Here is a 14,019-nt window from a genome sequence, read left to right as displayed (position 1 = left end):
GTGGTCATGATGCCCTTCGACATGCAACCTCGTTTTATTCAAGAGGTGAACCAGCGGCGCCAGCGACTTGGAAGCCGTGGAGCGCATCACCGAGCTCATCATTCGATTCAGATGATGACCCTCTGGGCCCCAAAAAACTGCCACCGTCCGGAGCAAGTTTAATGCCAGGCCAGGAAAGCCTTTTCTTTCAGGGCCGTCGAGCCCTGGAAGTACCTTGCGGACGCTCTGAAAACCTGCCCGGTGGAACAATTTCCCACCCTCTGCAAGGCCTACGTGTGGCAAAATTTGTGATAAAAGATAAGGGCAAAAGCAAGTCAACAGAGGCTCACTGCGGAGGGTGAGGATTTGTTCTCGGAAGCTCTGGCAAAATTCTTGCTAGTGGTCGTTCCATTTTCAAACAATAATTCCTTTCAACAATTCCTTTTTTTAAATAAATTGTCTTCAATAGTAGAATGAAACATTGAAATTGCAACAATGTGGAAAAATAAAGCAAGAGTAATTTAATGTATTTTTCTAATTTATTTGGAGCATGTTTTAATTATTTTATTGATTAATTTTCCACATTTTTAATTTGTTACAAATACATTGATTCATTCAATTTGATTCAATTTTTAAAAACAATTTATTAAAAAAAAAATGGAATTGTTGGAATGAAAAGAACCGGCACGACCACTAGCAAGAATCTTGTGAAACTTTTCCGAGATCAAGAAGACCCCATATCCTCCGAAGTGAGCCTCGGTTGACTAAGATTTTGCTCTTCTCACTTATCACAAATTCTGCCACAGATGGGCCTTGCACGGGCCGGGAAATTGTTCCACCGGGCAGGTTTTCAGAGCGTCCAGAAAATAATAATTTTTGTAGGAAAAAGAATCCTTTGGCAAGCTGCATTTGCTTTTTGGTCTCGGTCTGATCGGATGGGCCGGCGCTCCATGGCGCCGCTGGTGCTCCTCTTGAGCAAAACGAGGTCAGCGTATCGGAGGCATCATGACCACCTGCCTCCTTCTTGGCACAAAGGTGACCACCAGCCGAGCACACGCTCTGCCTCAATGTCATGAACGCCTCAATGACTTTCTTGAATAGACGAGCATGCAAGGATTTAGCAGCTCAGAGTATCAAGAAGCCTGAGTCCGAGGCTAGAAAGTTTTAATCACTCTTGTGCATTTGCTTAAATGTTTGCTTCACTTTTCTAATTTTGCAAAACTGTAATTTTTGACTGTACTGAAGGCGATCCAAATAGTTTAACCTGACCCGGGATCGATTAGCCCGGGCCAGATTAATTTAGCCTGGGCTAGGTTATTAGGATTTGGATAAGCTTCATTGTCCGCAAGCGATTTCTTAAATACAATTTAAACGATTTAATGCATATGGTTCAAAAAATGATTTTATGAATTTAAATTTGAATTATTGTTTATATTAGAAGTGAAAGTGAGAAAAATTCAACGAGGAGCAGAGCAAATATTGCACAAGTTCATATTATTGATTTTAAAACTTTGAATTTAATCGCTCTTCAGAATTTTATGTACTCCATGCGTATGCAGAATTAAGTCAATTTTGAATTACATTGTTTCTTTTAATTGTATCTAATTTTAAATATATGCAACAGGAAATTTTTTATCAGATCGTTTAATGGCAAAAAACAATTTCGACATTTTATAATTTTTACTGAATTATATATTAGAAAGAATTTGAATTAAAATCTGTCATTATGAGCTACTTTCTTTAAAAGAATATTGAGCACCATTGAATTTTTAATCGCATTTTCAGATTCGCCAGACCGAAAGCGCAAATAAAATGAATACAAATTTGCAATTAAAAAGGATCGCATTGATGTCATTTGATATATGCGTGGAAGAGTTTCGATTTAAGAATTCTCTCAATCAGTGGTTCCTCTGTGGCGAAAAGACGAGGAAGAATATTGGGAGAGGGGAGAATGCATGGTCGTTGCACACGATTTTGCAGCGCAGTGTTGAATGACGCGTCGATGCAAGCGCACGCACGGTACATAATAAGTGTTTTGACGACGAGACTCTCCAACTTCTCCAAGTCGAGTTTTGAGTGATCTGCAACTGATGAAATGGCGGGAGAAGATCGCCGATTCAGGTAGGATTTCCAACAGGAACGGAACTCCCGGGAGTCCCGGGAGGCGGCAGCGAATTTGTCCCGATAAATGGAAGTGGGAGGAAGCCAAGGCAAAGAAATTTTCCCGAAACACGACCTGGGAGCGGGCGGGAAAAGGAAAATTTTCCCGGGAACTGGACTCGATCCTCGGGCGCAAAATTGACAAATGTCAAAAAAAGAATCGCAGAGGAACCCGCGGGGCCCCAAAATAGACTTTGGTTCAGGAAAAATTGCTCTCTCTCTCGCGCTCAAAAATTTCTCTTTTTATTAATTTATTCAAGAGGAATTTTCGCTTTAGATTTTAAAACCGATTGAAGCATAAATTAATTGAATTATAAATTAAAAAAGTGACAGAAATTTGCTAAAGTAGAATTTCAATTCGGCTTTTTCTCGATGGATGGTAACACAATCAATCCTGCTCTCGAATGACTCAACAAATCTACGTTTAAGAGAAATTAACACTTAACAGGCAATTGCAGGCAAAATAAATTATCATGTAAAATTAACAGCATATAAGCAATTAAACTAATATTTCGCGGCTCAAAAGCGTATTGCAGTCAAATTTTAATTCAAAGCCTCTTGCACAGTCTTGCTTTTCAACCGCGGACGCCAACGTGTAAAAGTGCCCAAATCAATTTATATATTTTTGTGGTAGAAGTTCACGATCGAGGGTTGATTCATGGTGATTTGAATTTAAAATCGGCTTTTCCTCGATGGGTTTTTGTGAGTTGTTTATTGTTTTAGAAAAACAATATCCTGCTCTACATGTTTCGGCTGCGGGCTGCAGCCATAATTCATGAGCTGTGAAAACATTGTGACAAAAATTAGAACAAAAATTAATCATTTTTCTAAAAACATTTTTCTTTAAAATTAACAATTTTTCGTGAAAAAAGTATTTAAAGGTTGCATTTTACACAAAACAAGTTTTTAACTCAAAACTCTTGACAATGTGAAATTAAAAATTTGTTATAACAAATTAATATTTATAAAAATTTAGATCAGAAAAATTGAAGCGTGTTTTTTTGAGCGTACTTTTCTCGGCGGTGGTCTAGAGAAGACGAACTTATTCTTCCGTCGGATTTTCTGTTTTCAGGTAAAGGCTATTTTGTGGAAAAATGCATTGTATTTATTGGTCGCCACTGCTGTCTGCACATTTCTTTATTTTGTGCGCGGCCTAAGCTGATACCTGTGGGTGCGGATGGGTTTATTGCTCTTTTGTGCACTTCTGCAGTAGGCGCCGCGGCACTCTTTTATCTTTCTCCTGTTTTCTTCCGGCCAGCGAAGGGCTGTTGCCGCGACTGGTTTTCTTCTCTTCCCTCTCGTCAAAATTTTTGTGTTAAAAAATTCTTTTGTGTAACCTTTAAATAATTTTTTCACGAAAAATTGTTAATTTGAAAGAAAAATATTTTTACAAAATTGATTGTTGTACTAATTTTAGTCTAAATAATTTCACAACTCATGAATTAAGGCTGCAGCTCGCAGCCGAAACATGTAGAGCAGGATATTGTTTTTCTGAAACAATAAACAACACACAAAAAACCCATCAAGGAAAAGCCGATTTTAAATTCAAATCACCATGAAATTTATAAAAAAATGCACACATGGCAAGCTAGCATCATCTTTAAAAATTATCTAGATATAACGGTATTTTCTAAATTTGCTTTGCCATTGGTTTTGATTATTTCTCTTCAAAGCAGCGATTTGCCTAAACATTCTAAACTCCCATTGCTTTAGCACCTCCTTGTTGTCGAAGTGATTTCTCTTTCGCCGACATGACTCTGCATCACACAGCCGCATTCAAATTCCACTGTGATTAAATAGTTCCACCTCTAATTAGCATAACGAGGAAAATTATATTTCTTTTGTGATTGATCTTTGATTGATATTTTACATAGAAGAATGGAAAATTAGAATAAATTTTGCCACTTCAATCATTAGAACAAAAGAGATTATGAAAATAATTAAAACAAAACCACCAACCTTATTTCCAGTTTGTAGGAAAATGTTTGGAGGCGGTGTTTTTTTTATTTTCATATTGCTCAAAAATATCTTTTTCTTATCCATTCGGTATCTCTGACCAATTGGATCGAACACATGTAGAGGGAACGATTTGATGTTAAATTGTTAAATAAGTTAGAGTCCCGAGACCAATTCGTTGCTCTTCTTCTTATGAGTGGAGTTGAAATGTTGCAGAATAAAAAGGAAAAAAAAATGAATTCACCTTGATGTTCCTTCCAGCTTATAGAAAAGTATTCCACAATTAAACTCCTCAATGCAATTTAATAGTAAAAGGATTTTGTATTCAACGCTTTTTGCGTCCAACTGGGGTGCAAAGCGCAAAGTCTCAACACGAAATCCTGCGGTCCTTGGCCGACTTTCAACCCTTCACTCGCAGTCCCAGCACGAGAAATCGTTCAGGTTCCCCCCAAAAAAATCCGCTTGGAGCGGGAATCGAACCCACAATCTCCGGGATTGAGGGCAAGCGCACGCTCCACTGGGGACGACTTTAGAAGGATTAGGCAACTCGCGCAACGGAGATGTCGCGCGGGTTGCCTACTTCTCTATGTTCTGCGATCAGGCGACTATTAGCTCCATCAAGAGCATTAATTTGACCACAATACCGTGACTTTTAAAATTCAATCTTACAACTGCGAAATTTTACTTTGCTCCTTGTGCCCGTCTATTAATATCGTCTTTCAAACATTAGCTGGATTTTCAATTCAAATATTACTTAAAAAATAAATTTATACTTTTTTGTCTTTTATTGTAAAACGTGTTATTAAATTTATTTTGAAATTTGATTATAATCATCGTTCGAACATGATTAATTAACTTCATAATAGAATTTCTCCTCCACTATATTAAATTAATTTTTTGTTAATCTTTGAATTATTAAATTTAATGCTACCTGGGGAGGATATAGAGCAAAAGCAGTATTTCAACTTTGGATAACAATTTAATCAGATCGTGCTCAAAAATGAGTCCCGATATCATTTCGAAGGCAGAAATGGTAGCTGCGGCGATGCCCACCTTTTAGCCAACGAATCCCGCCTTCCGCAAATTGAGCCGCGAAAACCCAAAAATCGCTTTATCACAAAACTGTTCATTGTTATTAATTCTTCTCGGTCAATAACAAAAAAAAAATCGAAAAAAGAAAAGAAAAGGTTTACAACTAGCATGTTTCTGCTTAACGCCCTACATCAAAAAACAAATCAATCAAATTTTAGCCAAAATTATATAACATATATAAGAATTGGAATTGGTACCAGCAAAACAAAGAGAAAAAAAAGAATGAATACTCAATAACATGTTCAAATTCTTGTATTGTATTTTTTAATATTTGGATTTACTATAATTTACTATATTTTATAACGAAATTTAAAATTAATTAATTGTCATTTTGTGTACAAAGATTTTTATATTGACGTTATATATTTATGTTTGATGACTGCAAGCAATAAATATTTTATGGATGCACCTAGAGTATTGCTGAAATATTTCTAATTTTTTGGATTTTTTTGTAGGTAAAATCGGATAAAATAATAAAGGGCTCGGCAGATGGCTTTAAATATATTTTGGCAATCTGCTAGAATAGATCAATAGATCGGAAGTGAATGGTTTTAATTGGCAAACAGACAGATTGTTTCAAGTAATTGAAATGATAAACATTAAAGGGGAAAATATTTCATGATCATTTTCTTAAAAAAAATATTCATTTCAAATATGAGGAACGAATAAATTTAATAAAATTTTAAAATATTCATTATTGTTTTTTCTTACCTTTTTAGGAACAAAATTGAGAGGGAAATAAATGATATAAAATGCCAAAGATATTGCCACTTTTTAATCTTATTAGTTTGGCATGCTGTCAACCCTTTTCAATGAAAAAACGAGAAATGTAAAGAAAATATATCAAACTTACATTGAATTCTTCGTGTCATTAGATTAATGATTTATAAACAAGCGAAGCAGACAGAAAAGGATCTTTGGAAATTCTAGCAAGTTGTAGAGTTTTTCGCGTTGAAAACTGAAATTCAGAAGAAATGTGAGTGTTAAAGCAAAATATGCAGGTAGTTTTTTCGTAAAAGGGTACCAAGAAATATTATTTTCAATCAGAGGAATTATTTACGGGACAAGAGTGTTGGCAAAGGCGCCGACACTTTAGTATAATAGGAAAGCGAGAGTATCCTTTCGGTGCAAGCGCATTGCACTCATTATTTCATAAAGAATATAAGGTCTGAACGCACTGAGAGACGGTGCGGAGCGCTCGACGGTTACCAAGGTCGGACCTAAAAATCGCACCGGCTGTGTTTCGCACCGCACCAAAATGCACCAGAGCCGCAATCCTATTTAATTAAACCTAGTTGGCCTAAATGCGAGCACGATTGCAAATTTTCCTGAACCACGCAGCTGCACCAGCCGAAGATTTAGTTCGTTTAAAAATTCGAGCCAGTCGAAGAGCCTCATGCGAGTCATGCGATTGCAAATATTTTCCCTTTTCAAGCGCCATTGCTATAATCAGTAATTATTTTTGAAGATTTTTTAGAAATTTAAAATACCCCAAGAATAAATCAAGAATAAAACTTAAATCATTGAAGACCAATTCAAAGTGCTTGATAAAGTTGCAGTCAGCTTGTTAATTTTGCGGAAGAAAATATAAAATAATTTGTATAAGTTGGCTTACAATTTGTTTTTATATAGAAACACAAGCAATTTCTCTAAAAGCCAAAGTAACCAGACCATCGCGATTTCAGGCAAATTCCTGATCAGATTGGAGCAAATTGCTGCTGCCTTCATTCTGGCGTTTTCCGATTCGGGCATTTTCCAAGCAAATAAGCGCCAGCCAACACCTGTCGCCATTATTTGGTTTATTAACTTCGAGCAACTTACTGAACATCCGCAGGAAAAATTTCCACCGCCGCTGCTGTTCAACCAAGCCGACGATAAAATTGAACAGTCCGGCCGGACACCTCCATTTCTCGTAAAAAAGGATTTAATTGTAAATTATTATTTTATCAAATTGAAAATTAAATGATTTAAAAGTTTGGCGATGAGCACTCCAAAAGAGCGCCGAGCTTTGATTCGAAGAGCGCGAGACCTTTTTAGCAAGGAGCGAATAGAAAAAGAGCCCCTTTTATGCTCTTTCCAATTTTCTGAATGTGACCCTTTTTCCTTCTCACGAAAGGCGATCACGGCAAGGTGAAAAATGAAAGTGTGGCTAAAGGGGGATATTTTTTTAAATAACCGTGATTCTTTTTACAAACTTGCTCTCTCAAAGCAATTTCAGTAAACATTTTCGTATTTTTGCAATTTTTTAGGAGGCGAAATTCTGCAGCTGCGTCATCATCTTCATCTGTCCCCTCGAAGAAGAAAAAACACAAGTCTGCTAATTATTATTTTAGGTTGGATTCTATTTTAAATAATATAATTTAAATTACTTGAACAGAGAATGCAGCTCAGAAGAAGCTCTTGCAGTCACAACGTTGTCGTCAGTATTCCCTCAAGAAATCCTTCATCCCTTCCCTGACGACGACGACAATGATGATGATGAACCATTGCCATATTTTAGCAGTGCAAACGTCAAGTACGTTCTAATTCTATTTAATTGCCCATCAATTGTAAGTTTTCTCAAAAGATTATTCGATGGCAACGGCCGAGCCTGTGGAATCGAAGAAGTGGAGCAAGGTGTGATTGTGCGGATGTCTGGTGTCTTGCGAGAGTACAATGCCACCACAACGAGCGCCACGGACGGTAAGCTAAAACAAAACAAACGCTTTTTTACTTCATATTTATGAGAGCTGTGTCCTCCCAAGTTTTGTTGAAAAATAATTTTTCCTTTTTTAATATTATGATTTATTTGTGTTACTTGAGCCATTTAATTAATATCTTTAGCATTCAAATAAAGCATTTTTTTTTATAAATTTGCCAACGTAAAAATGAAAAACCTTGATTTTAGGTTTCCCTCTCGAGCAGTCTGGCGAAATCATAGAATGGTTTATACATGGCCTTGATTCTTCTGAGACTTTTTTATGCGTGCAAACTCAGCACGGAAATTACAAAATCCTCTCGTTCGACAAAGAGACTGAACCAAGCGTCAAGAAGACTCTCGACAAGATTTTCTGGACAAATCACTTCTTAAGATCATTGATCGATAAGAGCGGGGAAACTCTAGAAGAAATTGTTAACAACTTCCATGTACGTTTTAGAGTATAATTTTAAGACATGTCAACAAATTAAGGCAATTTCACATCAGCCCACAGGACCAATGGCTCACCTGGTCACTATGCCTACTCTGGAGGATTTCAAAGAGAACGCTCCATTTATCTTTCGTCATGTTGAGAGATACGCGCTGGACAAAAATGAAGATGGCAGCGATGATTATTATCTGCTGGAAAGGAGCAGCTTTCAGGAATTTTGCGTCTTGGCTGAAATAGAGTTGAAACCAAAAGGCAAGAAGGAAGCACCAATGGGCACCAAACTCACCAACACTCCATTGGTCCGAGAGGTTTTCTCGATGGCGTTTGAATACATGAAAGATTTTAAAGATATGCCTGAAGAGCAAGAGGAAGTTAGTATTGATCTTACTTTTTTTATTTCTCTTACAGATTTATGATCATAAATTATTTTTGATCAATTTTAATAATTCTGCAATTGCCAAAGGTGAAAATAAATTATTATTGCATCACTTTTATTTTGTATCGTGGTGTGAATGCATTTCTTTGACTTAAACTGTAGCAACAAAATAAAACAATCTTGCAGGTTTTTGACAAAGTGAGCAACGAAAACAGAGACTGCTCCTTGAAGTTCCAAGGCATTGTTTCGTTTATTCACGAAACGCCGCTTCGAGTTGAAGAAAGAATGCTAAAAGCCCCTTATGTTGGACTTATCATCTACCAAGATGAGGATGTCTACCATGTCCAGGTGCTCATGTAAGAAACTCAAAGTTATCACTTTATATAATATGGTAATTCCTTGCTGTCAATGTCAATTTCAGGAGAAGCTCAGAATCATATTTGAAAGGATTTGCACAGAAAAATGAGTATTTTGGGACGAATGTGTGTTTGGATGTCCATGAATCACAAATATGGGGACAGCCACAGATTCAACACAAATCGGATTGCGACGAAAATAGTAGCACAAATGGAACAAGTTTCTACCAGATGAGGTAATTTTATCTGCTGCACTACTGATTTTTTTTTTTTTATCTGAAAATAATACCTTTTAAACCATGTGCGTATATTTAGACTTGATGATAAGAGCGGCGCTTTCACAAGTCTGGGACCGACAATCGGCAATTCATGTGACTTGTGTGAAAAGAAGGAAAAGACAAGATATGAGCAGTTGGTCCAGATGGACGAGAACAACGTGAGACACATCAAAAATATGAACGTTATTTATTGAAATTAATTAAAATTAAATTTTTATTTAGTTTTCCTTCGAGTATAGAGGAAACTCTTACTGCATTGGCTCATTTGCTTTCACTACCAGACTTGTGCCTCCCATCCCTGACCCATTGCCAGCCTTGAAGGTTTAATTGTCTTATTTAAATTAATTATTGATTGAATTTTGAAAATGCCAATTAATATTTTTTTAGCATTGTTACGACCCTATTGTTTGTCCCGAGTGGTACCGAGTTGCCAAAAGTCAGACTTTGGAGACAAAACATTATGTCCTGGGCGTGTGTCAAATATTGGAAATCTCAGCAGGCACAGCAGCCACAAGTGATGCTAAAGATGTTAGACTGAAAGTTAGGGTCTATCGAAGGCCGAGTGACACTCGATTGCCTTTTCGAGATCAAACTTGTCCTCACGAGTTGTACCACACAGACGAGGGTAATTCCAATTAATTCATAGTGTTTCTCCATTTTAATTTGTTTTTCTCGTTTAAGTTCAAGAAATATCAGCAAGTGAGATCATCGGGCCAGCTTATGTGGCTTACGAAAAACGTTTGACTACAGAAAGACATAAGTGGATTCAGGCCGGTGACAACAGATTTTGCTTCTCTCAAAAGTACTCGTTGGGCTCCAACAAGCTTTCTGACGTTCCCCACGAAGCTAGGAATTGCATCGGCCACATGGACCCAAAGGTAGAAATACAAATTTTGAGACACTTTCATTGTAAAAAATCTTCCTTGACTGGCTTAAAATTAGACAAAGAATCCCGTTGAACCACCGATACACAAAGTGCCGGCTGAGAAGCTAAAAACGATGGATTTGTTTGCTGGCTGTGGAGGTCTCTCGCTTGGTTTACACGAGGCAGGCTTGTGTGAGAGCAAATGGGCTGTCGAGTGCGACGAACATGCCGCCCAAGCCTATAGCAAAAACTTCAAAGACGCGACAGTTTACGTTGATGATGTGAATTTGGTGTTAGCCAACATGATGGAGGTGAAACTAATACAAAAAAATAAATTAAAAACGCCAATTTTTTAATAACTTGATATTCTCAGGAGAAGAATCAAAATAACAAAGGACAGGCTTACGCCAAAAAGGGTGAGGTGGGCATGGTTATAGGAGGGCCACCCTGCCAAGGGTTTTCTGTGATGAATCGGTACCCCCAAGGCGAAGCAGCATTGTTTAAGGTACTTTCTCAGTAAAATCAAAACAGTCCTTTCTTTTTTTGATAAAAAATTGATAAATATCTTTTATGTCAACATTTTTGACATAATTTAAGTAATAACCATCCATAATCATTTAGCAATTAATTTAATTTGTATTTGCCCACTTTTTTGCTTGTATAATGGTTATGCAACTTGAGCGACACTATTGTTGCGCCGGTTGCCTACTTTCACAATCGTCCAACTATTAGGCCAATAAATGAATTTATTTGACCTAAACACTTTAAATTTTTGCATTTAATATTACAATTGCGGAAACTTAACTTCTTAAATGGGTGCGCTTAACAATTTTGCGCTCGCGCTCATTGTGCATTTCCTGAGTTTCTCAGATTTATAAAATTCTATTAAAAGAGATTATTCTAAAAAACCAGTTTTTCTGTATTTTTAATTGATATTATTGGAAAGGGATTTCTTTAAACTTGCTGAGCGCACTGAGCTCGCACTCCGCTCAAAAGCGCAGAGCGATACGTGCGCTCTGCCCATCCTTCCTTCTTAATTATTCTTGACACCGGCATTAAAATGTTGATTGCATTTTAGATATTCATTTAAAATAATATGTATATCTCTTTTATGATATAAATTTACTGTGAATAATAATTACCAATAACCAACTTAGCAATTGAACTCTTTCATTTGGCGCCTACATTGCTTCTTGAAAAATATTTTAGGTCAATTAATGATAACTAACTAAAATAACCCTGGCGAAAATGTCTAAGAACTTTGTTTTGACCTGTGATTCTTGAAAATTTCCTACCTAAAAAAAATCAGATACAGCCAAGAGATGCGCCATGTCTTTTTGTTTTAGAAAACAGATTTTCAAAATTGACAAATTTCATCTTCTGAGTCATATTCAGTAGAATTTATTGTGACCAGTAAAAATTCAAACGACTAGAAAAAATTGAACGTTAGTTTTCATCAGTTTTCATTTACTATAAAATAAATTCACACTCAAAGTACCGAACCAAAATATTATTTGCTTAAGAGTTAAAGATCGAGTCTAATTGTTTGACAGATTATTCCTAGCTACTTTTGCGAAAGGTAATCATTAAATTAATGAGGCCCAGTCTTTTCACGAGTAAATAAATTTTGAAGCAACGCTTCTTTAAAAATTTTGTGAATTTATAATGAAATATTTTTGTGTGAATAAATTGCAGAATTCTTCGGTGTCTACTTTCTGCAGCGCCATTGACATTTTGAAGCCAAAGTTCTTTATTTTTGAAAACGTCAAGAACTTTGCCTTCGCTCACAAGGGTTCATATCTGAAAACCGTCATCGCCTGCTGCCTGAGGATGGGTTATCAAGTGCGATTTGGAATCCTGCAAGCAGGCGCATATGGAGTGCCGCAAGCTCGCCAAAGGTAAAAATGTCATTGTTGTAAGTTTTATACGAATGTAACAATACCGACTGCTTGCACTAGGATCATCATCCTTGGGGCTCTCCCTGGCAACAAGCTGCCTGATCTCCCCAAAATCACTCACGTTTTCAACCAAAGATCGCAGTCTCTTGTCCTTGATGGCCAGCTGGTATTTTCGAATAAAATATGTAAAATCTCGTTATATGTAACAAACCACTTTGTCAGATCGACGATGGAACCGCCATTATTGGCCAAAACTGCCGAGACGCACCAATTAGAACCATAAATGTGTTCGACGCAATATCCGACCTCCCAGACATCGAAAGCAAAGGGAAAGAGTCGAGCAATGACAAATACTCGCTCTGCAAAACCATCTTCCAAGAACAAGTAACCAAGAAATATTGCAGTTTCCTTAAATTGTTTTTCAATCCATTATTTTCCAGGCTCGAGAGCATTCAAAGCAACTGACCGAACACACAGTTAAACGCTTGTCACCTCTCAACGCACTTAGAGTGAGGTTGATTGCGAGTGGTGACGACTGGAGGTCCTGGCCAAACATCCAAACTTGCTTGCCAGATCGTTCAAAAGTAGAGCGACTGTAAGATTTTATAAAATTTTTTTTTCTTCTGATATAACATTGAGCTTCTTTCGCCTTGCAGCAAATACTTGAAAGGCGAAAATAGCACCAAAGTTTGCACTTGCCAGTTGAAGCCAAATAACAGGAAGAAAAATCCTGCATGTGGAAAATGTAAAAAACACAAGAAGACCATCATTTTGAGGTTCCTCCCTCTCTCAGCAGACAGGCATGCACAATGGCCTGGAGTGTTCGGAAGACCAAATATTTTTGGGCCATTCAAAACGACTGTGACCTCTCCGGTGCCGAGCGGGATGCAGGTGCTTTTACAAAATATATATGAATTTAAAATTTTAGAGATTCATTGTGCGTTTTTCCAACAGGGCACAGTGGTGCATCCAACGTACCACAGGTGCTTTTCAGTGCGTGAACACGCCCGTTCTCAGGGTTTTCCAGACCACTTTGAGTTCAGTGGAGCTCTGGAAGACAAATACTGCCAGGTAATAAACAATAATTGCTCCTTAATGAACCAAATTATTTTAAAGTCTTTTTGTCCACTTATATAAGAGCTGTTATCATTATTTGCTACTTTAAAATATTATGGCCAAGTCCAAACATTTTTCTGCTTTATATACAAATATCATCACAGATTTCAGTTTTATTTTCAGACTTCCTCGATTGCATGTAGTCTGTTGGGGCATTTTTATTAATATTTGTGTTTATTGTTTTAGATTGGCAATGCAGTTCCTCCACCTTTGGCTAAGAGGATTGGAATGTGTTTCCCGTGAATGGCCAACCAGGCTACCGATAGGCTGCCGTACAGTCTGATTAGTTTATATTTGTCCCATAGAAATAAATTATTTTGACACAACTTTTAATTTTAAATCTTTGAATAATGTTTTTCATTTTCAATTCGTAAGTACCTCAAGTTTGAAAATTTAATTAATTTTTCCCAATCTTTTTTAATTAAGCTAATTCCAGATTGATGCGAACACTTTTATGATGAAAACTGCCAGTTTTGAGAGATTAGTTGAATATTTCTTACTGTTTTTTTGCAAATTTTACCAATATGCGTACAGATCAGTGGCCAAATATGAAATGCACCTTTTGTGCCTCCGCAAACTCTTACCAGAGTGAAGGCAATCCGAAATTTCCTAAGCAATTAACCAAAGAAATAAAATAATTTAATTTTAGTTCTTCCTATCATATCAAATATCAAGGCGCTTTACATAACATTTGATCAGAAAATATTAAAAAAAAAAAGTATTACATAACTGATAAAATCCAAAATATAATTTAAGAAAATAAAAAATAAAACTATTAATTCCAAAAACAACTTTTTTACTATGTTATTTATTTA

At 36.6% G+C, this 14,019-nt stretch overlaps 2 protein-coding genes across 2 annotated transcripts in view; one reads left to right on the top strand and one right to left on the bottom strand.

The window, feature by feature from the left end:
• Nucleotides 1-14,019, bottom strand: part of LOC132203843 (uncharacterized) — a 41,214-nt gene that overhangs the window by 24,737 nt on the left and 2,458 nt on the right. The window lies entirely within an intron of this gene.
• Nucleotides 2,075-13,447, top strand: LOC132204074 (DNA (cytosine-5)-methyltransferase PliMCI-like). Its single transcript, XM_059632321.1, has 20 exons — nucleotides 2,075-2,100; nucleotides 7,565-7,702; nucleotides 7,754-7,869; nucleotides 8,075-8,313; nucleotides 8,372-8,686; nucleotides 8,878-9,047; nucleotides 9,113-9,283; nucleotides 9,363-9,483; nucleotides 9,548-9,646; nucleotides 9,713-9,950; nucleotides 10,007-10,203; nucleotides 10,268-10,501; nucleotides 10,564-10,695; nucleotides 11,886-12,088; nucleotides 12,149-12,254; nucleotides 12,311-12,472; nucleotides 12,529-12,683; nucleotides 12,745-12,979; nucleotides 13,043-13,159; nucleotides 13,391-13,447. The coding sequence occupies exons 1-20, from the start codon at nucleotides 2,075-2,077 to the stop codon at nucleotides 13,445-13,447; spliced, it is 3,231 nt and encodes a 1,076-aa protein (XP_059488304.1).

This window comes from Neocloeon triangulifer, unplaced genomic scaffold (assembly GCF_031216515.1).
Source record: "Neocloeon triangulifer isolate White Clay Creek 2 clone unplaced genomic scaffold, ASM3121651v1 ptg000020l, whole genome shotgun sequence".
Taxonomy (NCBI): Eukaryota; Metazoa; Arthropoda; class Insecta; order Ephemeroptera; family Baetidae; genus Neocloeon; species Neocloeon triangulifer.
Note: the sequence above shows the minus strand (reverse complement) of the source record. Positions and strands in the feature narration are given on the sequence as shown.